General features: G+C 41.7%; 1 protein-coding gene across 2 annotated transcripts in view; it reads right to left on the reverse strand.

The window, feature by feature from the left end:
• marchf5 (membrane-associated ring finger (C3HC4) 5) overlaps positions 1 to 25,990 on the reverse strand; it is an 86,693-nt gene that overhangs the window by 40,370 nt on the left and 20,333 nt on the right. For both annotated transcript variants that reach the window (XM_080205574.1, XM_080205573.1), the window contains exon 2: positions 15,246 to 15,448. In XM_080205574.1, coding sequence (XP_080061700.1) covers positions 15,246 to 15,448 — 203 coding nt within the window. The remainder of the gene's footprint in view (positions 1 to 15,245; positions 15,449 to 25,990) is intronic.

Raw genomic sequence — 25,990 nt, forward strand, 5'->3', positions numbered from 1 at the left:
CATCCTATCATAAGTTTGCAGTGGGATTATTAATAAAAATTGGATCACACCAAAATTGAGTTGTGAAGGGGGAAGCAAATTAAAACACCTGTTTATGGACAGGTGATGAGAAGTTAGTGAACTTACCGCTCCTCCATTAAAATTATTTAAATTGAAATTAGTAATGAAATGAAAAGAAAAGACCAATAGTTTATAAACAGTATATATTTGATTTGTCACATCTACTAGAATAGATTGAAAAGTATTGTTTCTTATGCATAATACAGACAAAGCGTACTATACTAGAGAAGGGGAGAGTGCAAAACCTAGTGTTACAGTCATAGCTAGGGTGTAGAGAGAAAGATCAACTTAATACGGTATGTGCATTCAAAAATCTGATGGCAGCAGGGAAGACACAGTTCTTGAGTTGGTTGGTATGTGCCCTCGGACTTTTTCCCAATGGAAGGAGGTGGAAGAGAGAGAATGTCCGAGATGCGTGGTGACCTTTATTATGCTTTTCTGAGGCAGCAGGAAGTGTGGAATCAATAGACGGGAGGCTGGTTTGCCTAACGGACTGGACTTCGGTCAAGACCCTTTTGTAGTTTTTTTTGCAATTTTGGACAGAGTAGGAGCCATACTAAGCTGTGAAGAATGCTTTTTATGATGCATCTGTAAAAGCTGGAGTCATAGTAGACATGCCAAATTTCCTTAGCTTTCTGAGAAATTAGAGATGTTTGTGGGCTTTCTTAACTATAGCGTTTACATTAGGAACCAGGATAGGTTGGTGGTGATCTGGACACCTAGAAACCTGAAGCTGTCAACCATTTCCACTTTGTTTCCATTGACGTAGACAGGGGCACGTTCTCTACTATGCTTCTAGAAGGTGATGACTATTTCCTTCATTTTGTTGACATTGAGGGGAATCATCGTCATTGCACCAGTTCACTAGATTCTCTCTTTCCTGTACTCTACCTCATCATTGTTTGAATTCCGATCCACTATAGTGGTGACAACAGCAAACTTGAAAATCAAGTTGAAAGGGAATTTGGCCACAGAGTCATAGGTGTGTAAGGGCTGAGGACACAACTATGTGGGGTACCGATGTTGAGGATGATTATAATTGCAGACTGTGGATGAGGAAATACAGGATCCAATTGCAGAGGGAGCAGCCAAGACCCAAACCACTGAGTTTGGAGATGATTTTGTAGGAATAATGGTGTTGAAGGCTGAACTGTAGTCAGTAAATAGGAGTCTGACATATATATCTTTGCTGTCTTGGTGTTGCAGGGTTGAGTGCAAGGCCAGGGAGATAGTGTCTGCTGTGGACCTGTTGCAGCAGTAGGTGAAATGTAGTGGATCCAGGCAATGAGAGTCCGGAATTGGTTCATGCCATGATTAACTTTCAAAGCACTTCATAATGATGGATGTCAGAGCCACCAGACGATAGTCATTATGGCACACTGCCTGGCTTTTCTTTGTTACCGGAATGATGGCCATCTTTTTTGAAGCAGATAGAGACCTCAGGTTGGTGTAAAGAGGGGTTAAAGATGACTAAGAATACCCCTGCCAGCTGGTCAGTGCAGGACCTGACTGCTCATCCGGGTACCCCATCCATGTGAGTTGCTTTCCATGGGTTGACTTTTGAGAAGACTGCTGTGAGGTGTGACGGTGGTGACCTCAAACAGATTCGTCCGACGCTTCTGGGGTGCTGTTGCTGATTCTTGCTCAAAATCAGCATAGAATGCTTTGAGCTCATCGAGAAGGGGTGCACTGGTGCCGGCAATTCTACATGCCTTGATCTTATAGCTTGTTGTGGCTTGTAAACTTTGCCATAGGCAGTGGCAGTTTGTGTGGCTAGTCTGGGACTCTAGCTTGGTTCAGTACTGTCTTTTGGAAACAAAGGTGACAGTTATCTTCTGTGTCATGAAATCAAACACAGAGTTGCGCCAAGCAATACTATTTCAAATAACTATACCTGGACCAAAGTCAATCAAGCTAATAAAAAGCATTCACTACGGCCCCAAAATTAAAATATCAGATCTTGTTGCAAATTATATGTCCCAAAAATTGATTTGTGATGTTTTGTTTCTTTCTGAAGGGATTACTGTAACATATAATCAGCTTAAATATTTCAAAATGGACTGAAAATTAGTATTTAAAAATAGTGATTTTATTAATCACCAAATCTAATCAGGCAATGAGGAGAAGAGTCACATTTGAATCTACCAAGATTACTTGCTGGTACAAAACTTTTGTTGCTGAAAAAACACTGTCAAAACTTTTTTTTCCTGTACCCTTCAGGACAATTGGCAACAATATCAAATTGTAAAGGAAATAACAATTTATACTGCACAAAAAGTGAGCACTGACTGGTTAGCAAGTGAATTCTTGGGTCTTGTTTCACAGAACTGAAATGAGTTTCCTCAGTTCTGAGAAGGTGGAATATTTTAGAGTAAAATATTTCAAATTACTCAAATAGACTAAGCCATTTTGTGGTTGAGATGTTCTTTGGCTGCCACAGCCAGTTGCATGTCACTCCAGAGAATTGTGATTTACGTACAAGATAGCTAATGTCCACATTTCTTCACAAGAGATTCTACCAAAGCTGAAAGGGAAGAGGATGACAAGTACTGACTAAAATAAAGGGAAAACAAAGCAAAGCCAAAATGTAGGCATAAATCTGCAAGCAAACATCAGAGTAACCTAACAGCTGACCACTGTTTGACGGTCGATGTGGAAGTGGTACCACACAAAGTGTGTGTGAGAGGGGTGGCCACTCTGTAGCAGCATCTGCATACGTTAGTATTATAACATGCCTGAAGAGCTAATATTTACCTAATGCTGCATAACAACTTTGAGTCTCCCTGCAACAGATGCCAATAGCTCTACACCTGGCTCTCTGCTGATCTACATCCTGTGAGCACAATTTCCCATCATTCCTAAAGGAGTGTTTCCAGGGCCTACAGATATCTTTGTGGGTCCAGTCAATTAGGATATGTTGCCTGTTGGTCATACTGGCAATCCTTACAGGCACATAATAGGTAAGACTTTTACATAATATATTGGTACAGGTTTTTTTTAAAAATCAAGAAATTGAGTGGCATATGCCAGAATGCTTTTGCGTTCAAAGGAGTTTCCAATCTAGCTAAACAATTAACATTATTGTTTCCTTGTGAAATAAAAGAAAAGATTGCCAACAAGGGTCATTTTTTAATGTAGCTTTTTCTTTATGATCAGAGACATTACAAAGTTGGATTATAAATTGGCAAATGGCACAAACTAAAAACTTACATTCATCAAGAGATGCTAAACTCACATTTCATATTCAATTATGGGTCCACTGTTATTTAAACAAACAAAATTATTATAGTTTGAGGGGGAATAAAGCCATTCATTTCAATCTGTACCTTCAGAGTTTTCAGTTGAACAATAATAATGGTTTATAACTAAGTCAATGTCCTGTACTTTGACAGTACCTTATATACTGGTTTATAGTGATGGGGACTGTGTTACACAAAAAGAGTGCTACTTATGGAAATTATGTACAATTGCTTTAATTATATTATAGATCATAGCATAATGTTTAGAACGTAGGAGGCCACTTCCACCAAATCTTTTTCTCTGCAGATAGTTATCCAATTCCCTTCTGAATGCCAGGACCAAATCTACCTCCTTCAAACTTACTGGCAGTGCATCCCAGATTTTAACTACCCTTTGTATAAAAGGTTTTCTTCACGTTACCTTTGTTTTGTTGGTCATTCACCTTTAAATAACTATCCTCCAGTTCTTCACCTTTCTGCCAATGAATAATTTCTCTCCATCTACTCTGTCTAGATGCCTCATTATCTTGAATATCTCTCGGCAAATCTCCTCTCAACTTCCTCTTCTCTCAGAACAGCCTCAGCTTCTTCAATCTGTCCCAAAGTCCTTCATACCGGGGATCATTCTCAAATCTTTTCTCAACCATTTCCCTCACCTTTACGTCCTTCCTAGGATGAGGTACCCAGAATTGGACATAATACTCCAATTGAGAAAAATTAATGTTTTATTAAGATTCATCATAACTTCCTTGCTTTTGCACTCTATGCCACTATTAATAAAGCTCAGGATCCCATATGCCTCATTAACCACTTTCTCAAACCGCCACCTTAAATCATTTGTGCACATGCATTCCCTACATCCCTCTGCCCCTCTTTCAGATTTTATCCTTTATTACTTCTCATTTTTCCTACTGAAATGTATCATTTTGCACATCTGTCATTAACTTTCATCTACTTTCATGTCTGCTCAAGCCACCAGCTGTCTTTATCCTCTTGAAATCCATCAATAATATCCTCTTCATATATAAAAGAGAATTAATACGTAAACGTAATAATGATATATTTAAATGCAGTATTTGTCTGCGACTGTCACAAATCTATTGTTTCGAAGACCATCACTGCTCTTTATAAATTTTATTGAAAGTTCACAATATACTTGAGAAACATACGTTAATCAAGTTTCAAAAAGACTGTTCATCTTCTATCAACTTATAGCAATAAGTTTGGAAATGACTGAACCAGAGTGACATAACAGAGTTTTTGTGACATTCAAACTAGTTCTCATGAGCATCAAAAAAAATTCATCTTGTGCAAATTATGGCATAAGAACTACAAATACCATAAGAACATAAGAAATAGAAGCAGGAGTAGGCCATCTAGCCCTTTGAGTCTGCCCCGCCATTCAATAAGGTCATGGCTGATCTGTCTTGGCTCAGTTCCACTTTCCCGCCCTCTCCCCATAACCCTTAATCCCCTTGCCTATCAAAAACCTATCAACCCACGTCTTAAATATATTTAGTGAGGCAGCCTCCACCACTTCAATGGGCAGAGAATTCCAGAGATTCACCACCCTTTGAGTGAAGAAGTTCCTCCTCAACTCCGTTCTAAACCACCCACCCTTTATCGAGGCTGTGCCCTCTAGTCCTACTGTCCTTTCTGAGCGGGAAGAGCCTCTCCACCTCTATCCTATCCATCCCATTCATCATCTTATATGTCTCAATGAGATCTCCCCTCATTCTTCTAAACTCTAACGAGTACAAGCCTAGTTTATTCAGCCTGTCCTCATAGTTCAACCCCCTCAATTCCAGTATCAGCCTAGTAAACCTCCTCTGCACTCCCTCCAAGGCCAAAATATCCTTGCATTAGTGCGGCGACCAAAACTGCACACAGTACTCCAGCTGCGGCCTCACCAGTGCCCTGTACAGTTGCAGCAAGACCTCCCTACTTTTATATTCAATCCCCCTCGCTATGAAGGCCAGCATCCCATTTGCCTTCCTGACCACCTGCTGCACCTGCAGGCTGGGTTTTTGCGACTCATGCACAAGGACCCCGAGGTCCCTCTGCACCATCGCACGCTGCAGTTTTTCGTCATGTAAGTAATAGTCCTTCCTACCATTATTCCTACCAAAGTGGACAACTTCACACTTGCCAACATTAAATTCCATTTGCCAGTTCCTGGCCCATTCGCCCAACCTATCTAGATCCTTCTGCAGACTCTCCACACCCTCCGCGCAATTTGCCGTTCCACCAATCTTGGTGTCATCAGCAAATTTCGACACCATACACTCGGTTCCCTCCTCCAGATCATCTATATAAATGGTAAATAGCTGAGGCCCCAGCACCGACCCCTGGGGCACTCCACTAGTCACCAACCGCCAATCCGAATAGCACCCATTGACCCCCGCTCTCTGCCTCCTATTTGACAGCCAATCCCCTATCCACACTAACACCCTACCCCCAGCTCCATGCCCCCTAACGTTCTGTAATAACCTCTTGTGCGGCACCTTATCAAACGCCTTCTGAAAATCAAGAAAGACCACATCCACCGGCTCTCGTCTATCCACCGCCCTAGACGCATCCTCATAGAACTTCAATAAATTTGTCAGACACAACTTCCCCTTAACGAAACGGTGCTGCGTCTGCTCTATCAAACAATTCTCCTCAAGATGCCTTGCTATTTTCTCCTTGATCATGGATTCTAACATTTTACCTTAATTCCCTTGTCTATCAGAAATGTATCTACCCGTGACTTAAATATATTCAACGAGGTAGCCTCCAATGCATCAATGGGCAGAGAATTCCAGAGATTCACCACCCTTTGAGCGAAGAAGTTCCTCCTCAACTCCGTTCTAAACTGTCCCTCCCCTTATTTTGAAGCTGTGCCCTCTGGTTCTGGTTTCCTTTCTAAGTGGAAACAAACCTCTCTACCTCTACCCTATCTAGCTCCTTCATTATCTTGGAAGTCTCTATAAGATCCCCCCTCAGTCTTCTAAACTCTAACAAGTACAGGCCCAGTCTATTCAATCTCTCCTCATAAGCTAACCCCCTCATCTCCGGTATCAGCCTGGTGAACCTTCTCTGTACTCCCTCCAAGGCCAATATATCCTTTTGCAAATAACGGGACCAAAGCTGCAAACAGTACTCCAGTTGTGGCCTCACCAGTGCCTTGTACAGTTGCAGCAAGGCCTCCCTGCTTTTATATTCTATCCCCCTCGCGATAAAGGCCAACATTCCATTTGCCTTCTTGATCACCTGCTGCACCTGCAGACTGAGTTTTTGCGATTTGTGCACAAGGACCCCAGGTCCCTCTGCACAGTAGCATGCTGCAGCTTTTCACCCTTTAAATAATAATCCCTCCTACTATTATTTCTATCAAAGTGGATAACCTCACATTTGCTAACATTATACTCCATCTGCCAGGTCCTCACCCACCCTCTCAGCCTACCTAGATCTCTCCGCAGACTTTCCGCACCCTCCACGCAATTCGCTTTTCCACTCATCTTCATGTCATCAACAAGTTTTGTTACCCTACACTCAGCCCCCTCCTCCAAATCTTCTATGTAAATGGTAAACAGTTGAGGCCCCAACCCCTATGGCACTCCACTAAGTCACCAACTGCCAACCAAAAAAGCATCCACTGATACCAACTCTAGGGTCCACCTCATTGTTTAAACTTTTCACTAGATGGCATTTGTTTGAGCTCAGAATACACAAGATAAACTGGCCCAAACATATAACTTGCTCCATAAAGCACTGACAACCTGAAGAGATCCAGGGACAAGTTAAGAGAAATCATTGCTCTGTGACCAGGTGGGACTATGGTGCTAATGAGATGTTTCTTCTACTGACCAGGTTCAGACGTGATGAGGACCCAACTAAATGCAACACAACCCTCAAGGATCTGACGTTATCCTACACATTAAGGATCCTTCATGTGATGCAGTAATGCTGCTTCTGAACCTGCAACCAAGATTTCGATTTCCCCTTCATAAAAAAGGCTGATGAAAGCTTGAAAGATACGGCCAAGTTTGCAAGCAGAGGAACTCCATGGGGTGGGCAGATCGTTCACCCAAGAACATTCAACATTGTGGTTCCTTTACCATCACTTAAAAAGTAATAATTCTTGGGATGTGACCAACACCGGCTAGGCCAGTATTTATTGTCCATTCCTAATTGCACTCAAGGTGATGGTAAGTCAGCTGCAGGAACTGCTTCAGCCCACGTGGTACACTTGGTGTTGGGACAGAGCTCCACATTTTTGACCCAGCAACAGTGATATTGCTTTAAGTCAGGATGAGAGAGAGACATGGAGGGATTTGAAAATCAAGTTATTACTTAACCAATGTCAATCTCTGAACACAGGTAATTAGTGACATTGTCTTAGTGTAAGTTAGGACATGGGCAGCAGAATTTTGGGACCTCAAGTTTATGGGAAGGAAGCAAGAAGCCAACCAGGAGCGTGTTGGAATAATCAAGGCTAGACTACACAACAAGCAGAGCACAGAGCCCAATAATCTCTTACAAATTGGTTCATTACATCTCAAAGGCTCAAACATTTAAATGCCACTTCTTCCTGACGGTACTTAAACATCAGAAAAGACATCTAATTTTGTTCAAAAATACCATCAAGATTGCCACCTTTCAATGTGATTTTGCTATTTAATAAATGGTGCTCTGCTATAATGAAAGCATTTATTGCAATGATTAATAAAAACACATGCTACATGAATTCTCAATGAAGTTACTTAATGCAACAACTACAATCATCACCTTTACAAGTCTCACAATGATTTGCCTGTGGCAAACACAATTAAGGTATTTATAGAATGAAGCTTTGCACCTTTTAACCTTGAAAATTATGTTACTGAAAAGTTGATTTTGAACAGCAGAAACAATAAGGGTTTTTAATGACCTTTAAAGTACAACCAAACCAAATACTTAAAATCTGAATTACCAACATATAGAACATAGAACATAGAACATTACAGCGCAGAACAGGCCCTTCGGCCCACGATGGTGCGCCGACCAGTTACAAAAACAATGACCCACTAGCCTATACCAATCCCTTTTCGTCCATAAACCTATCCAGAGATCTCTTAAACGCCCCCAAACTAGACGCATTTACAACTGCAGCAGGCAGGGCATTCCAATCCCTCACCACCCGCTGGGTAAAGAACCTACCCCTGACATCCGTCCTGTAGCTACCCCCCCTTAATTTAAAGCCATGCCCCCTCGTGCTAGCTTTCTCCATCCGAGGAAAAAGGCTATCACTATCCACCCTATCTAAACCTCTAATCATCTTATATGTTTCAATAAGATCCCCTCTTAGCCGCCTTCTTTCCAACGAAAACAACCCTAGATCCCTCAGTCTCTCCTCATAGGACCTCCCCACCATACCAGGCAACATCCTAGTAAACCTCCTCTGCACCCTCTCCAACGCCTCCACATCCTTCTTGTAATGCGGGGACCAGAACTGCACACAGTACTCCAAGTGCGGCCGCACTAGAGTAGTGTACAGTTGCAACATTACACTGCGACTCCTAAATTCAATCCCCCTACCAATAAACGCCAAGACACCGTACGCCTTCTTGACAACCTTATCTACTTGATTCCCAACTTTCAGGGATCTATGTACACACACACCTAGATCCCTCTGTTCATCCACACTATTCAAAGTCCTCCCGTTAGCCCTATACTCGACACATCTGTTGCTCCTACCAAAGTGAATTACCTCACACTTCTCCGCATTAAATTCCATCCGCCACCTCTCGGCCCAGCTCTGCAACCTATCTAAGTCTCCCTGCAGACTATGACACCCTTCCTCACAATCTACCACACCTCCAACTTTGGTGTCATCAGCAAATTTACTAATCCACCCAACTATACCCTCATCCAGATCATTAATAAAAATTACAAACAACAGTGGCCCCAAAACAGATCCCTGAGGCACACCACTCGTAACTGCACTCCATGATGAATATTTACCATCCACCACCACCCTCTGTCTCCTATCTGATAGCCAATTCCTGATCCAACTTCCTAGATTACCCACAATCCCATACATCTGCATTTTCTGCAGAAGCCTACCATGGTGAACCTTATCGAACGCCTTACTAAAATCCATGTATACCACGTCAACTGCCTTACCCCCATCCACCTCTTTGGTCACCTTCTCAAAAAACTCAATAAGGTTAGTAAGGCACGACCTACCCGCTACAAAACCATGCTGACTATTTCTAATCAATTCATTACACTCCAAATAACTATAAATCCTATCCCTAATAATTTTTTCTAAAACCTTGCCCACAACAGAAGTAAGACTCACCGGTCTATAATTCCCGGCAAAGTCTCTGTTCCCCTTCTTAAACAATGGGACAACATTCGCTATCCTCCAATCCTCCGGGACTACACCAGAGACCAATGACGACCTGAAGATCTGAGCCAGAGGCTCTGCAATCACCTCTCTAGCCTCCCAGAGAATCCTAGGGTAGATCCCATCCGGACCAGGGGACTTATCTATTTTCAGCCCCTCAAGAATTTCCAGCACATCCTCTTTATCAACCGTAATACTGTCTATTTTACACCCCTGCAACCCAATGTCCTCCTCAGCTATATTCATGTCCCCCTGCGTGAACACCGAAGAGAAATATTGGTTCAATACTTCTCCAATCTCCTCCGGTTCCACACACAACTTCCCCCTGCTGTCTGTAACTGGCCCTAATCTTGCCCTGACCAACCTTCTGTTCTTGACATACCTATAGAACGCCTTAGGATTCTCCTTAATCCTATCAGCCAAAGTCTTCTCATGTCCTCTTTTAGCCCTTCTCAACTCACTCTTCAACTCCCTCCTAGCCAATCTAAAGCTTTCTAGTGCACTATCTGAGCCCTCCAATCTCATCCGAACATAAGCCTCCTTTTTCTTTTTAACCATCGACTCAACTCTTTTAGTGCACCATGGTTCCCTAGATCTACCAAATCCACCATGCCTGACAGGGACATACCTATCAAGGACTCGCAGTAGCTGCTCCTTGAAAAAACTCCACATTTCAGACGTTCCCAGTCCCTGTAATCCCCTAATCCAATCCATGCTTCCTAATTCACTCCTGATAGCCTCATAATCGCCCTTACCCCAGCTAAAATTGCTGACCCGAGGTTCATGCCTATCTCTTCCCATCACTAAGGTGAACGTAACCGAATTGTGGTCACTATCACCAAATATATGCATATAACATATATCTCTATCTATAATATACAAGATTCCTGAAACATGGATTGCAAAGCAATTCTGAAATTGCTTTACATCTGATTCGGACATGATATTGTCTGTAATTATTGAAATAATGCTTTTGGATCTCACGAGAAGAAAAGGAGCAAAGAGGAAAAAACTGGATTTGAACAATACTGCTATAAACAAATTCATCTTTTCACCTTCTGGCTGTTATGCAATGACAAACATTATGCAAATAACTTTACATAAACATACAAGTAATTATTTCCTTCAGGTTGGGCTTAGGAATGAGACACTACATTGATCACCTTCCTCCTGGACTTTTGGGTCTTGTGATTCTTTGGTGTCAGGTTGATATTCAGCATCAATCAAACAATTTGATGATTTGTGCAGATGATTTATCAGTCTCACCCATGAATCAAATGGTACAGATATTGTTTAGATCTTTGTCTTGAACAATGACACAATCCAGGAGTGGCAGTACTTTGATTTAGGATGCTTCCATTGGTACTGTATCTGTCCTTTTGGTGCAAGAGGGCATTTGCTATAACGAGGCCATTTGCACTGGTTTTTGTTACCCAATTTTCCACTAATCATTCTTCTCTAGATGTTTTGACTTGATTTGATTTATTATTATTGTATGTATTAACATAGTGAAAAGTACTGTTTCTTGCGCGCTTCAGAAAGCATACCGTTCATAGAGACGGAAACAAGGGCGCAGAATGTAGTGTTACAGTCATAGCTAGTGTGTAGCAAAGATCAACTTAATGCAAGATAAATCCTTTCAAAAGTCTGATAGCAACAGGAAAGAAGCTGCTCGAGTTGGTTGATATGAGACCTCAGACTTTTGTATCTTTTTCCTGATTGAAGAAGGTGGAAGAGAGAATGTCTGGGTTGCATGGGGTTCTTAATTATGCTGGCTGCTTTGCCAAGGCAGCAGAAAAAGTGTAGACAGATTCAATGGATGGGAATCTGGTTTGTGAGATGGATTGGGCAACATTCATGAACTTTTGTAGTTCCCTGCGGTTTTGGGCAGAGCAGAAACCGTACCAAGTTGTGATACAACCAGAAAGAATGCTTTTTATGGTGCATCTGTAAAAGTTGGTGAGAGTCATAGCTGACATGCCAAATTTCCTTAGTCAACCTTGGTATTAAATCCTGCAACTGCTTCATAAGGATATGGCTGCAATTATCTTGCATGGGAGATCTCAAACGCCTCAGGTGCCTTCAAAATCTGGATCAGTGTCAAGCAAGGCTGTGCGATAGCCCCTGTACTACTTACAATCTACCTCTTAGTTTCATCTCAATGATCATCTGCCCTTTGGTGTGAGTATTAACCATCTGGAGGTTAAAAAAGAGTCACCTTCATGTGACAACTAAACAGTGTCTGCATGGGTTTCCTCTGGGTGCTCCAGCTTCTCCTCTCAGTCTAAAGATGTGCGGGTTAGGTTGATTGACCATGTTCAATTGTCCCTTAGTCAGGAAGATTATAAGGGTAAATACATGGTTTACAGGGATAGAGCCTGGGTGGGATTGTTATTTGTGCAGGCTTGATGGGCCAAATGGCTTCCTTCTACAATGTAGAGATTCTATGATTCCACTACAGACATACATAGATCTTAGAACCCCTACACTACAGGAGGCCATCATTTGGCCAATCAAGTATGCACCGACCACAATCCCACCCAGCCTCCACTCCTGCAACCCCATATATCTATGGTGCCAATCCCAACACGAGGGTCAATTTAGCATTGCCAATCAATTTAACCTGCACATCTCTGGGCTGTGGGAGGAAACCAGAGCACCCGGAGGAAACCCACAGACATGGGGGAAATGCACAAATTTCACAAAGTGACTGGAGGCCGGAATTGAACCTGGGTTCCTGATGCTGTGAGGTAGCAATGCTAACCACTGTGCTGCCCACATAATCTATAATGTGGGCATGACTGCAGTGTTCTTGCCTGATCTGCTTTATATACAAGCCACATTCAATCTCTTCAGTTTGACAAACAAGAGACATAACCTATAACTGAATGTGGCCAAAGCAAAATTCATTTATCAGCACAGACCTGGCCAGCTGAATATTCCACCTCCCATATCTATTGAAGGAAAGACTCTAGAATACGTACAGCAGTTCCCATACCTTATCAGATAACGCTTTCAAAAGGCCACCTTTCGACGAGGAGATTCAACACCAGCTCAGCTGTACCAGATAAATAACAAACTACAGCAGCAAGTGTTTGACAAAAAAAATCTCCACAAATCCTCAAAAGTGATAGAATGTAGATCAGTTGCCATCACCTACATTTAGGTGATAGTAAAAATTAATTTGCAAGTATCTGAAAAAAACCTACTGTGGTAAGACTGGACTTAGCAACAGAGGTGCTTGAGAAATTACATCAGCAATACCTCCAGTGCATCTTCTGGATTCAATGGGAGTACCGCTGAACAAACACGAATGTTCTTCTTGAAAACAGCTCCACTAGAATTGTCAAAACTATTGCAAAATAACTGACACCTACGATGGACAGGACAGTGTCCAGAAGGCTGAAAAATCCACCTGGCCCAATTTTTTCAACTTTCAAATGGTCAGACTGCCAAGGAGAAAAAAAAGAAAAAAAACTTCAAAGACACTCTGAAGTTCTTGTTGAAATATAATAGCATTGATGTTGCCTGGGAGAAGCTGACTTATCAAATTGCCCAAAATGGCAACAACTTGTCCATCAAACTGCATCATGTTTTGAATCCAAACACCACAATGTTACAGCAGAGTGGCAGTAGAGGAGGAAGAAAATCCTGCGCTCCAATCCCATGACCACGTGGAACATTCAGCCCTATATGTCCAATGATCTGCCGGTGAAGAATCGGCCCAGTCACATGAAGACTCACAGAAGAAACACGCAACGAAGTAGCCATCATCTTTGAATTGAGGGACAGTCAATGACAATAACATAATTAAAAATAAATAATGTCATTTCATAATTAACTGTGCCCCTGAACTCTAAAGTATAGTACATCTTCTAACTTTGGAAAACAGTAGCCAGTAATAAAAGTAATTTACAAGAAACACACTATGCTCGAAAAACCTCTCCTTGAAACAAACATGTAAGATATAAATAAATAGACCCATCCATTTGACAACCTCATTTTGATAAGCTTTTGAGTGGTAAAATATATGATTATTTAATCATATATTAAAAATATATAGGTGTCATGTATTGAACAACATTATTGTAAACATGGAACCTTAAATACTGAAGTCACATGATAACTGGGAGAAAGCTTAAATAATGGCGTAAATTGATGTTGGAAAGTAATTGGATGAGAATGTTCAAGAGGTAGCAAATATCAAACTGGTGAGTCAAATTAGAGCAGCATAATTTAAGTATACAACCGAAACAGAAAAAGATGAAAGATGCAAACTAATGCCAAATAAGATGGACTTTGAATCAATAAATTTCAAAAGTATCTTGACCAGGTAAATTAGATAGCAAAGTAGTTAAATAAAGCAACTGCAGCAGTGGGAAATATCAAAGCACAAGGTGAGGAGGGTGGACAAAAAACATTCCTTTTAGTAGTACATGGAAAAGGTACTCTGTTTTATAATTTGACTACCCCAGCGTTTCATTAGTTTAATAAAATGTAAGTGAATTGCCCAATGTTTCATTTTGGAATGTTTTACCCTCCTAAATGTGGGAATTGCTGAGTCTTGCATATTGTCCAAAAATCTAAAAGTCAGTTCAAACACATCAAAGCAAGGTCAGCAGTATTGATATGAACTACTTGTCTGGACATCTAAATCTATTTCACCCAATTAGACAAAAACACATGCTTGGTTTCATTGGTCAGATTGAATACAGGAGTTGGGACATCTTGTTGAAGCAGTACAAGACATTGTATGGTCACACTTGGAACACTGAGTAGTTATGTTCACCCTATTATAGAAAGGATATTACTCCACTAGAAAGAGCTCAGAAGAGATTTACTAGGATAACACTGGGACTTGATGGCTTGAGTTATAAGGAGAGGCTAGATAGGCTGGGACTTTTTTCTTGGAGTATAGTAGGCTGAGGGGTGATCTTAGAGGTCTATAAAATAATGAGGGGCATAGATCAGCAAGATAGTCAATATCTTTTCCCAAAGGTAGGGCAGTCTAAAACTAGAGCGCATAGGTTTAAGGTGTGAAGGGAGAGGTATAAAAGTATCCAGGGAGATTTTTCCCCCCCCCCCACAGAGGTGGCGAATGTCTGAAACAAGCTGCCAGAGGCAGCAGTACAAATGGATACATTTTTGTCTTTTAAAAAGCATTTAAATAGTTACGTGGGTAAGATGGGTATAGAGGGATTTGGGCCAAATGCAGGCAATTTTAGGGTTTAAAGAAGGACAGCATGGACAAGCTGGGCTTAAGGGCCATGTAGTAAACCTCTGACTCTAAGTTACACATTTCATTATTCTTGAGAGTGGAAGGGGAGGAATCTATAAATTTTTTTTGATGAAAGGGGAAAAGATTTTTCAAGATGAAAATTTGTTCTGCCTTTATAGATATGTGCTAGAATACGATACACAAGGCAACAAACAAACAGACCCCAAACATAAACTGCTTTGCTCTCCACTAACGCTGAAAGATGCACTGAGTATTTCCAGAATTGTGTTTTTATAAATAACAAAAAAATTGAAAATCTGAGTAAAATAATTGATCAAAATTGTATTCATCTTACCAAGTTTTGGAAACACAATCAAATATTCAGCATTACATTGTGGACATGCCACTCTGGCTGTACTGTTGCCCCTTTGTTTTTCATCAACCCATCGTTGTAGACAGGCTTGGTGAACCCATTTTGTGGATCCTCTGCACCTGCAAGGCCGCACCCATTCTGCTGTCCGGTCATCTTCGTCAGTAGCAAAACACACCCAACAACTCCTAAAAAGAAAATAACAATTAATATTCTAGGACAAACAGTACTACACTCAAGCATTCACTCTTCCCAGAGGTTCTGAAGTGATTATACACAATGCAAGCACTTTGCTATAACTACGTTTTAGAATCCTGATTTTCTTTCACCCCCCCCCCCCCCCCCCACCCCCCATGTGTTTAATCTCTGTATACCATGAAGCATTATGGTGGACTAGTGGTCTATCATTTAGAGTACAGGGCTGTCCATGGATCAAGGTATCAAAAAAGGTACATTTTAATGTTTGGTAAAACTCTTAGTTGTCATGGAAGAAAATTTCTAATTCATTGTATGTTTCTGTTACTGTTGGTTTATGCAAAACAAATAAAGCCTGCAAACCTAAGGATTTTCAGTTGAGGTCTTCAAAGCTGGTAGACATTTGCTCACATCAAGGCCCTATGAACATATCCTATATGTTTATGAGAAATGAGAACTTCCCCACAAACCCCATCAACTTCAAGAATATGACAAATGTAACCATCTTCAAGGAAGAAGATAAATCATGCTGTGGAAACCATGAAAGTATTTTCCTCTTGTTCACAGCTGGAAAATCCTGAATTGCCTACTTCCAGTAGTTGAGGAAATTCTCCAGAGGCACTGTGGCTTTAGATATTCCAGAGGAACCTCTGACATGTTCTTTAGTGGCAGGCCAAGATAAATGTTGAGAACAGCACCAGGAACTTGGAATTTAATTCATTAAGCTAACCAAATCATTTGGCTTAGTAATTACGAGGATTTATGGATTCTCCTTCAAAGATTTGGACACCCAAGAAACTTCATCACAATTCTGCAGCTGCTTCATGATAACATGACTACAACTGTTTTGAGCAGGAGATCTGAAACAGGGGTCTTCAAAATATGGACTGTGGTCAAACAAGACTGTGTGGAAGCTTCAAACTAATTACAGTCTTCCTGACAGTGGCTATTCAATCAATATTAAATATATGTATGGAAAACTTAACCATTGTTGCTTCCATCCAAAAATGAACTAAATATCATAGAAATATGTGGCCTACCGTTGCAGATGACTGCAGTGTTGTTGCCCACTCTGCTGGCTTTCTTCAATTTCATACAATAAACTTAGTCTGTTGTTGAATGTTGCCAAAACAAAAAACTCATCTCAAGCCATACAGATCAGCTAAATATTTTACTTTCCATGCATGTTGAAGGAAAGACAATGAAATGCTGAGCACTTCCCAGACCTTGGCAACTACCTCTTTCAAACAAGCACCATTGCCAAATCAGCTGGTTCAACCTGATGCAAAATGCAGAGTTTGACAATAAAGACCTCAGCAAGTCAAATCAAGTCCTAATTGCACGTCAGTCAACATTGTATTGCAGCAGGACCTGGATTCTGTATCAGTGTCACATACAAGTTAGAGAAATTGCATCACCAATGTCTCCACTGCATCTTCCAGGTCATTGAACAAATAAGAACATAAGAAATAGGAGCAGGATTAGGCCAACTAGCCCTTCGAGCCTGCCCCGCCATTCAATAAGATCATGGCTGATCTGTCTTGGCTCAGTTCCACTTTCCCGCCCTCTCCCCATAACCCTTAATCCCCTCTCTTATCAAAAACCCATCAACCCGCGTCTTAAAAATATTTAGCGAGGCAGCCTCCACCACTTCAACGGGCAGAGAATTCCAGAGATTTACCACTTTTTGAGTGAAGAAGTTCCTCCTCAACTCCGTTCTAAACCCCCCCCCCCTTTATCTTGAGGCTATGCCCCCTAGTCCTACTATCCTTTCTGAGCGGGAAGAGTCTCTCCACTTCTATCCTATCCATCCCATTCATCATCTTATACGTCTCAATGAGATCTCCCCTCATTCTTCTAAACTCTAACGAGTACAAGCCTAATTTATTCAGCCTCTCCTCATAGCTCAACCCCCTCAACTCCGGCATCAGCCTAGTAAACCTCCTCTGCACTCCCTCCAAGGCCAAAATATCCTTGCGTAAGTACGGCGCCCAAAACTGCACACAGTACTCCAGCTGCAGCCTCACCAATGCCCTATACAGCTGCAGCAAGACCTCCCTACTTTTATATTCAATCCCCCTCGCGATGAAGGCCAGCATCCCATTCGCCTTCCTGACCACCTGCTGCACCTGCAAGCTGGGTTTTTGCGACTCATGCACAAGGACCCCGAGGTCCCTCTGCACCGTCACCTGCTGCAGTTTTTCTCCACGTAAGTAATAATCCTTCCTACCATTATTCCTACCAAAGTGACCACCTCGCACTTGCCAACATTAAATTCCATTTGCCATTTCCTGGCCCATTCGCCCAGCCTATCTAGATCCTTCTGTAGACTCTCCCCACCCTCCGCACAATTTGCCTTTCCACCAATTTTCGTGTCATCAGCAAATTTCGACACCCTACACTCGGTTCCCTCCTCCAGATCATCTATATAAATGGTAAATAGCTGAGGCCCCAGCACCGACCCCTGGGGCACTCCACTAGTCACCATCCGCCAATCTGAATAGCACCCATTGACCCCCACTCTCTGCCTCCTATTTGACAACCAGTCCTCTATCCACGCTAACACCCTACCCCCAACTCCATGCCCCCTTACCTTCTGCAATAACTTCTTGTGAGGTGCTAATGTCCTTCTTGGTACCAGATTCATAAGCTTTTTCTTTTATTCGTTCATGGGATGTGAGTGTTGCTGGCTGAGCCAGCATTTATTGCCCATTCCTCCAGAGGGCGCTTCAGAATCAGCTTCATTGCTATGGGTCTGGAGTCACATGTCGGCCACACTTGAACCATATGCTTTCTTGAGCAGCAATTTACAATGGTTTCATTGTTAGCATTAGATTTTTAATTTCAGATTTTTATTGAATTCAAATTTCACAATCTGGGATTTGAACTTGGGTCACCAGAACATTCCACAGGGGCTCTGGTTACCCCCAAACTCTTGCAAAATCAACTTTGATGGACTTGACACCATGTCCAGATGAACAAAAACCCCCTCCTCCACCAGGTCCTGCTCCCTTTACTCTCAAATAGCCAATGTTCTAGCGAAAGTCAAAGAAAACATTCTGAAGTCTCCTTGAAGCACAGTAGCATTGACCATAATGAGTGGGAGGGGGTTGCTACCAATTGCGCAGAATAGTGACAACATGTGCAGGAGGACAATTATCAGGCTGCATCACACTGAGTTCCAATGCCTTAATGTCAAGACACAGTGGTGGCAAAAAAGAAAATGAAGCAAATTTTCACTCCGAATTCCTGTCCTGCCCCATGTGTCCAAAGATCTGTGGGTTGAGATTCAGTCTGTCATTTGACCTATGGCAGAAACTCTCAATCTTGAGTAGATATCATATCCTTAAATCAGGGGACAGCCTGCAATGACTTAAAAGCACTTCACTACTCTGAACATGATTGAATGCTCAAAGAATTTGGAATGAAATCATGTGGTGTCGCAAATGCAATTAATTTCAGAAACAGTTCCAAATAATAAACAGGAATGCTGTGATAATTTTTGCTTTTAGCAAGAATGGAGATGGGGGAGGGAAGGAGAAAGAAAGACAAAGCACATGCTCGTGCACTGCATGATGCCCTTTCAACACAAGCACTGCTCCTTGCCAAATTTTCCATTTTCTTGCATTGAATAAAACATGACCTTGATAAAACAGTGAATTAGGTCAGTACTCAGATAACAAACTGAAACAGGAAAAACCCGCTAGGTGAAACCTCTTGTGAAAACAAAGCTTCATTTCTTATGGTAACTCAAGCCTCCTCCCTAGGTTAGTTCACAAAAACAGAATCAATATCCCTGATGTATTTCACTTTGCTGTGCACTTACATGCATCACAGAGAAGACAGCATTTTTACAATTCATCTCAATTTTATTTTGCAGGACACTGTCTAAAACCAAACTAACCTGACAGCTAAACATTTCTAAGTATCACGAAGCACACTGTTACATTGATTTGCAAGAACACTTATAAACATGAATGATTAGAACCTGTCATTTATTGCAATGTAATTTTGCATCTTGATAAAAATATTGGGGATTACAAGTTCAGCAAACATTGATAAAATATTTATATAACCAATATCTGCATATATAATGTAACATTGAATATTGTTTTGCATGTTATCAAGTCTAAATAACATCCTCTGCATCTGCCAAGAAACTGCTCCCTCAGGTGCCCTTCTACTGCAATGTACACAAGAAGAAATAAATGATCTGCTTCTATACACCCCCCTGTAGATGTCATGCCATAGTACATAGCAGAAATGTTCAAGTGCTGCAATGCCAAGCACTCTCAATAATAGGATTCCTTTCAACAAATAGAACCATATTGTGAAGAAATATTGATGCAATTTTAATCTTTCTTTTCTAAATTTATCTACACTGAACAAATTATCCTGTACAAAAGAAAAATCCTGTAAATACAAAATAAAAACAGAAGATGCTGGAAATAGTCAGCAGGTCAGTTAACATCTGAGGAGAGAAGAGTTAGCATCTCTAGGTCAAGGTCTATTCTGGTGAAATTCTGTGGAACAATTTCAAACACAAGTCAGCTTTGACTCAAAAGGTTAATTCTGTTTCTCTCTCCAGACCTGCTGAATTTTTCCAGCACGTTTAGATCTCAGGGAGAACTTCATTTTGTAAGATCAAAGAGAGAGAGTGATGAATAGAAGTTAGTGTTTTCAGCAGAACTTTCAATAGAAAAACTGAAGGAAAAAACAAAAGTGGACCAAATGAGGGTCCCTTTCAATTACCTTAAACTGTCAAAAACTATTCTGGTGAATCAATCAGGGCATACTGGATTGTACTTGGAAAACTGTCCTGTTTAAATTGAAGTCAAGCTTATGATAAACCCCAGGGATCTAAAAATTTACTGTGTTCATTAATACTATTTTCCATGTTTTTTTTATTTCAAGTTGTTAATTTCATTTTGCTGTTCTTCATTAGTTTTCTTTTCACAAAATTAGTTCATTAAATGTGAGGTGCAAGTTCAAAAACTTCCAGCATTGCAAACAAAATTCAATTCTCAATAAATTATGTATCACATGATTGATCACAAAATGGTTGCTGATGAAACAAGGCCTTAAATTAATGATATTTTTATATCTGCAATAATCGTGATTGTAAAAACTAACATTAATTTGAATTGTTTCAATCCAGTTCCTACTATACCAAATCTGTTACAAGTCAGCTCAATTTAGCTATCATCTCTGATAAATACCAATAGGAAGGCAAAAAGGGTGGGGACCGGAGGAAGGAGGGTGGGGACCAAATGCCTCAGCCTCTCAATCTGCATAACAGGTTTGAGGTTCTTGCTTCCAGTGTGGACAAGAACGAGGGCTGTGAGGTTGGTGAGCAAACTGCACACAGTACAGTGATGCAGACACAGGACACAGGCAAAGAGAAGGTGAAAAGGAACGTTGTCGTAATTGGGGATAGTGTGGTTAAGGGTATGACACTGTCCTTTGTCACAATGACAAAGTACACAGAAGGGTGTGTTGTCTGCCTGGTGCTCAGGTCCAGGATGTCGCATCTGGGCTGCAGAGGAACCTGGATGGGAGGGTGAGAATCTGGTCGTTGTGGTACATGTGGGTGCCAACGACGTAGGCAAAATGCGAACTGAGGATCTGGGGAGGGAGTATGAAAAGCTGGGAATGGAATTAAAAGTAGAACCGACAAGGTGGTTATCTGTGGACTACTGCCTGAACCGAGTGCAGACGGGCGTAGGGTTGATAAGATTAAGGAAGTGAATGGGTGGCTCAGGGATTAGTGTGGGAGGAATGGGCTTGAATTTATGGGGCATTGGCACCAGTATTGGGGTAGGTGGGACGGGGTTGGTCTGAACTGTGCTGGGACCAGAGTCCTGGCGAATCGTGTAGATAGGACTTTAGGGGGCATGAGTATGGTTGGTGGCGTTCTGGCAAATAGGGTACACGTGAAGGCTGGGATGAAGGCACTTTATTTAAATGCACGAAGCATTCGGAATAAAGTGAATGAGCTGGTGGCGCAGATCAGCACAAATGGTGGCCATTACAGAGATGTGGCTGCAAGGTGACAGGGACTGGGAGCTGAATGTCCAGGGGTATCAAGTGTTTAGGAAGGATAGGCGAGAGGAAAAAGTGGGTGAGGGGGGCGCGCATAGCTCTGCTGATTAAGGATAGCATCAGGGTGGTAGTAAGGGATGAAAAAGGAGCCAAAGAGCAGAAAGTGGAATCATTGTGGGTGGAGATTAGGAACAGCAAAGGGAGGAAGACGCTGGTGGGTGTTGTTTATAGGCCCCCAAATAATGATCTGGAGGTGGGGCGGGCTGTTAACGCGCAGATAAATGCAGCGTGCAGGAATGGAACGGCGATAATTATGGGGTATTTCAATCTATATATTGATTGGTCGACCCATGTTGGACGCGGTGGGTTCGAGGAAGAGTTCTTGGAATGCTGCTGGGATAGTTTCCTTGAACAGTGTGTGTTGGAGCCAACGAGGGAGCGAGCTATCTTGGATCTGGTGTTATGTCATGAGGCAGGTAGAATTAGGGACCTTGTGGTGAGGGATCCTCTTGGGAAGAGTGATCATTGTATGGTGGAGTTTCTGATGCAGATTGGAGGAGTAGAAAGTGGGTTCCCGGACATGTGTCCTTTGTTTGAACAGAGGGGAGTATGGTAGGATGAGAGAGGAATTGGCAAATATTGATTGGGGGAGCGCGTTGGAAGGTAGGTCTGCTGAGGAACAGTGGAGGATCTTTAAGGAGATCTTTCTTGGTGCTCAGCAGAAATTTATTCCGATAGTTAAAAAGGATCGTAGGAGGAGAGATAATCAGCCGTGGATAACGAAGGAGGTAAAGGAAAGTGTTAAATTAAAAGCGGATGCGTTTAGAGTAGCTAAGAGTAGTGGGTGAGAAGAGGATTGGGAGAGGTTTAAATGTCAAAGAATGACAAAGAAGTTGATAAAGAAGGGTAGGAGAAACTATGAAGCTGGGCTAGCGCTTAATATAAAAAAGGATAGTAAGAGTTTTTATAAATATATAAAAAGAGGCTGGCTAGGGTGAACGTCAGACCCTTAGAAGATGAGGGGGGGGACTTGGTGGTAGGGGATGGGGAAATGGCTGAGGCCTTGAATAACTTTTTTGTTTCGGTCTTCACGGAGGAGGACGTGAATAATTTGCCGGGTGTTAATGATGGAAAGATGGTAGGAGTGGAGGGCCTGAATGACATTATTGTTACTAGAGAGGCAGTGCTCGACAGACTGGAGGGACTGATTGTGGACAAGTCCCCAGGACCGGATGGAATGCATCCAAGGGTTCTGAAAGAAATGGCAGAGGTGATAGTGGATGCCTTGGTGATTATTTTCCAAACCTCGCTGGATTCCGGGGAAGTGCCGGAAGATTGGAAAACGGCTAATGTTACGCCGTTGTTTAAGAAGGGTGGCAGGCAAAAGGCAGGGAATTATAGGCCGGTTAGTTTAACGTCTGTTGTAGGTAAAATGTTAGAATCCATGATCAAGGGGAAAATAGTGAGGCATTTTGAGGAAAATTGTTTGATAGAGCAGACGCAGCACGGTTTCATTAAGGGGAAGTCGTGTCTGACGAATTTATTGGAGTTCTATGAGGATGCGTCTAGGGCGGTGGATAGACGAGAGCCGGTGGATGTGGTCTTTCTTGATTTTCAGAAGGCGTTCGATAAGGTGCCTCACAACAGGTTATTACAGAAGGTCAGGGGACATGGAGTTGGGGGTAGGGTGTTAGCGTGGATAGGGGATTGGCTGTTGAATAGGAGGCAGAGCGCGGGGGTCAATGGGTGCTATTCGGATTGGCGGATGGTGACTAGTGGAGTGCCCCAGGGGTCAGTGCTGGGGCCTCAGCTATTTACCATTTATATAGATGATCTGGAGGAGGGAACCGAGTGTATGGTGTCGAAATTTGCTGATGACACCAAGATTGGTGGAACGGCAAATTGCGCGGAGGGTGTGGAGAGTCTGCAGAAGGATCTAGATAGGCTGGGTGAATGGGCCAGGAACTGGCAAATGGAATTTAATGTTGGCAAGTGCGAAGTTGTCCACTTTGGTAGGAATAATGGTAGGAAGGACTAATACTTACTTGGCGAAAAACTGCAGCATGCAATGGTGCAGAGGGACCTCGGGGTCCTTGTGCATGAGTCGCAAAAACCCAGCCTGCAGGTGCAGCAGGTGGTCAGGAAGGCAAATGGGATGCTGGCCTTCATAGCGAGGGGGGTTGAATATAAAAGTAGGGAGGTCTTGCTGCAGCTGTATAGGGCACTGGTGAGGCCGCAGCTGGAGTACTGTGCGCAGTTTTGGTCGCTGCACTTATGCAAGGATATTTTGGCCGCTGCACTTATGCAAGGATATTTTGGCCTTGGAGGGAGTGCAGAGGAGGTTTACTAGGCTGATACCGGAGTTGAGGGGGTTGAACTATGAGGAGAGGCTGAATAAACTAGGCTTGTATTCGTTAGAGTTTAGAAGAATGAGGGGAGATCTCATTGAGACATATAAGATGATGGATGAGATGGATAGGATAGAGGTGGAGAGGCTCTTCCCGCTCAGAAAGGACAGTAGGACTAGAGGGCACAGCCTCAAGATAAAGGGGGAGGCGGTTTAGAACGGAGTTGAGGAGGAACTTCTTCACTCAAAGGGCGGTGAATCTCTGGAATTCTCTGCCCGTTGAAGTGGTGGAGGCTGCCTCGCTAAATATATTTAAGATGCGGGTTGATAGGTTTTTGATAGGCAAGGGGATTAAGGGTTATGGGGAGAGGGCGGGAATGTGGAACTGAGACTCGACAGATCAGCCATAATCTTATTGAATGGCGGGGCAGGCTCGAGGGGCTAGATGGCCTACTCCTGCTCCTATTTCTTATGTTCTTATGTTATGTTCTTATATTCCATGTTAAAGGGGGGCGAAGAGTGCACCCAAATCAAGTTATTTCTCTTAATCAGCGAACCATATTTCTTATGGTTCAGAATTTTAGTCTTTCAACTAATCACCAGTAGCTATTTTTCAAAGTTACATTAATTAAAACCTGTTCAGTTATTTATATTCCACAGTACTGCTTCATATTTACTGTACTAGATGTTTTACATGTTACAATTCATGTACCAATCACAATCAATTTCGAATCAATATTAAATTCCATGCAACTGTTGACCTTATCAATGTGTTCTCTCTCACTGGGATATAAACAGATTAACTTCATTTTTTTGAATAAGACAACAACCCTAATTTATGTTGAAGCCAAACAAATAAAACAGAACTCTCAAAGTAACGTTTGCATTCTTTTGTTTTTATGGCTATCTGGTTGCCTTTCAACAATCATATTAGTTATCCACTCTTGAATGCACACTTTTGCACAAAAAAAAACCCCACTGTTTTTCATCTAAATTAATCCAGTACAGTACACAACACCACAATCCCCACCATGCCCCTCTCTCAACCTAATTCCTAAACTTGTGTGAAAGATGTGTAAAAATAGAAACAGGATCATTTATAATTCTCCCCCTTGCAATATCAGTCTCTACAGGAATCAGAACAACTAATAAATTTTTAAAAATGCAGTTTCCCAACCACCATTAGAAGGAATTACGTGACAAAATTTCACACTAAGAGTTTTACTGTAACAAACAGACTAAAAGTATATTGACTAAAGATTACTTAACAGGCACCTACTATATCCAACTACAAAAAAAGTACTTCCCTACTAACTAATAAATGCAATCAAAGCACTATGGCTATGACCTGTTTGCACATTATGCCACTCTGTCAGCAGATACTCAGCTTTGTAGGTTAAATCTGATGCTTCGCCTAGTTTTTAAGCAGACTCCTTTTTCCCTGATTCACCAGGATAAATCTCCCAATGTTCTTTGAAAGTAACTTTACTCAGTTTTGAATATTGCACTCTGGCAATTCCTTAGTCCTTAAATCTGCACAAGTCACATTTCTTAGAACAGAAAATCAGCATTCCTCAGCATCCTACTCAGTGTTCAATGCGGAGAAGAAAAACAGCAATTTGTGATCAAGAAAAAACACTCATGGAGGTGCTAATCGCCACAAATTGCAAAACAGTTTGAGACTTTGATGTTAATTTCTTAAATTCCAAGGTTTCAACCCAGCTTGGAGTGTGTCAAGTAATTGCTGCATTTATGCAGTTAATATGAATTAAACTAACCACAGAAAGTCAAGGCTGTTATTTAAGAATACAAAGACACTGCTAATGGATTTATGTTTCCAAAGGCCTTCCACTTTGAAACAAATTAATTAAATGATAATTTATCAATGCCTTTTTGTAATTTTATGCTTCCATCTACACCAATCTTTGTATCATTAAAAAACCCGGTTAAACAGCTCTCCATTGTCTTATCCAAGTCATTCACAAATATCATAAGTAGTTGAGACCACAACAAAAATCCTTACAGACAGACATCACCAGTCTTTCTCCCCGTTAGGATACAATTAATTATCCTTAGGGTGTCTTCTGCCACCTAACCAGGTCAATAATTTGCATTCAATTCTATAAACCTTTTATATGGAAAATCA

This window comes from Carcharhinus amblyrhynchos, chromosome 17 (genome assembly GCF_965287045.1).
Source record: "Carcharhinus amblyrhynchos chromosome 17, sCarAmb.v2.hapA, whole genome shotgun sequence".
In the NCBI taxonomy this organism is placed as follows: Eukaryota; Metazoa; Chordata; class Chondrichthyes; order Carcharhiniformes; family Carcharhinidae; genus Carcharhinus; species Carcharhinus amblyrhynchos.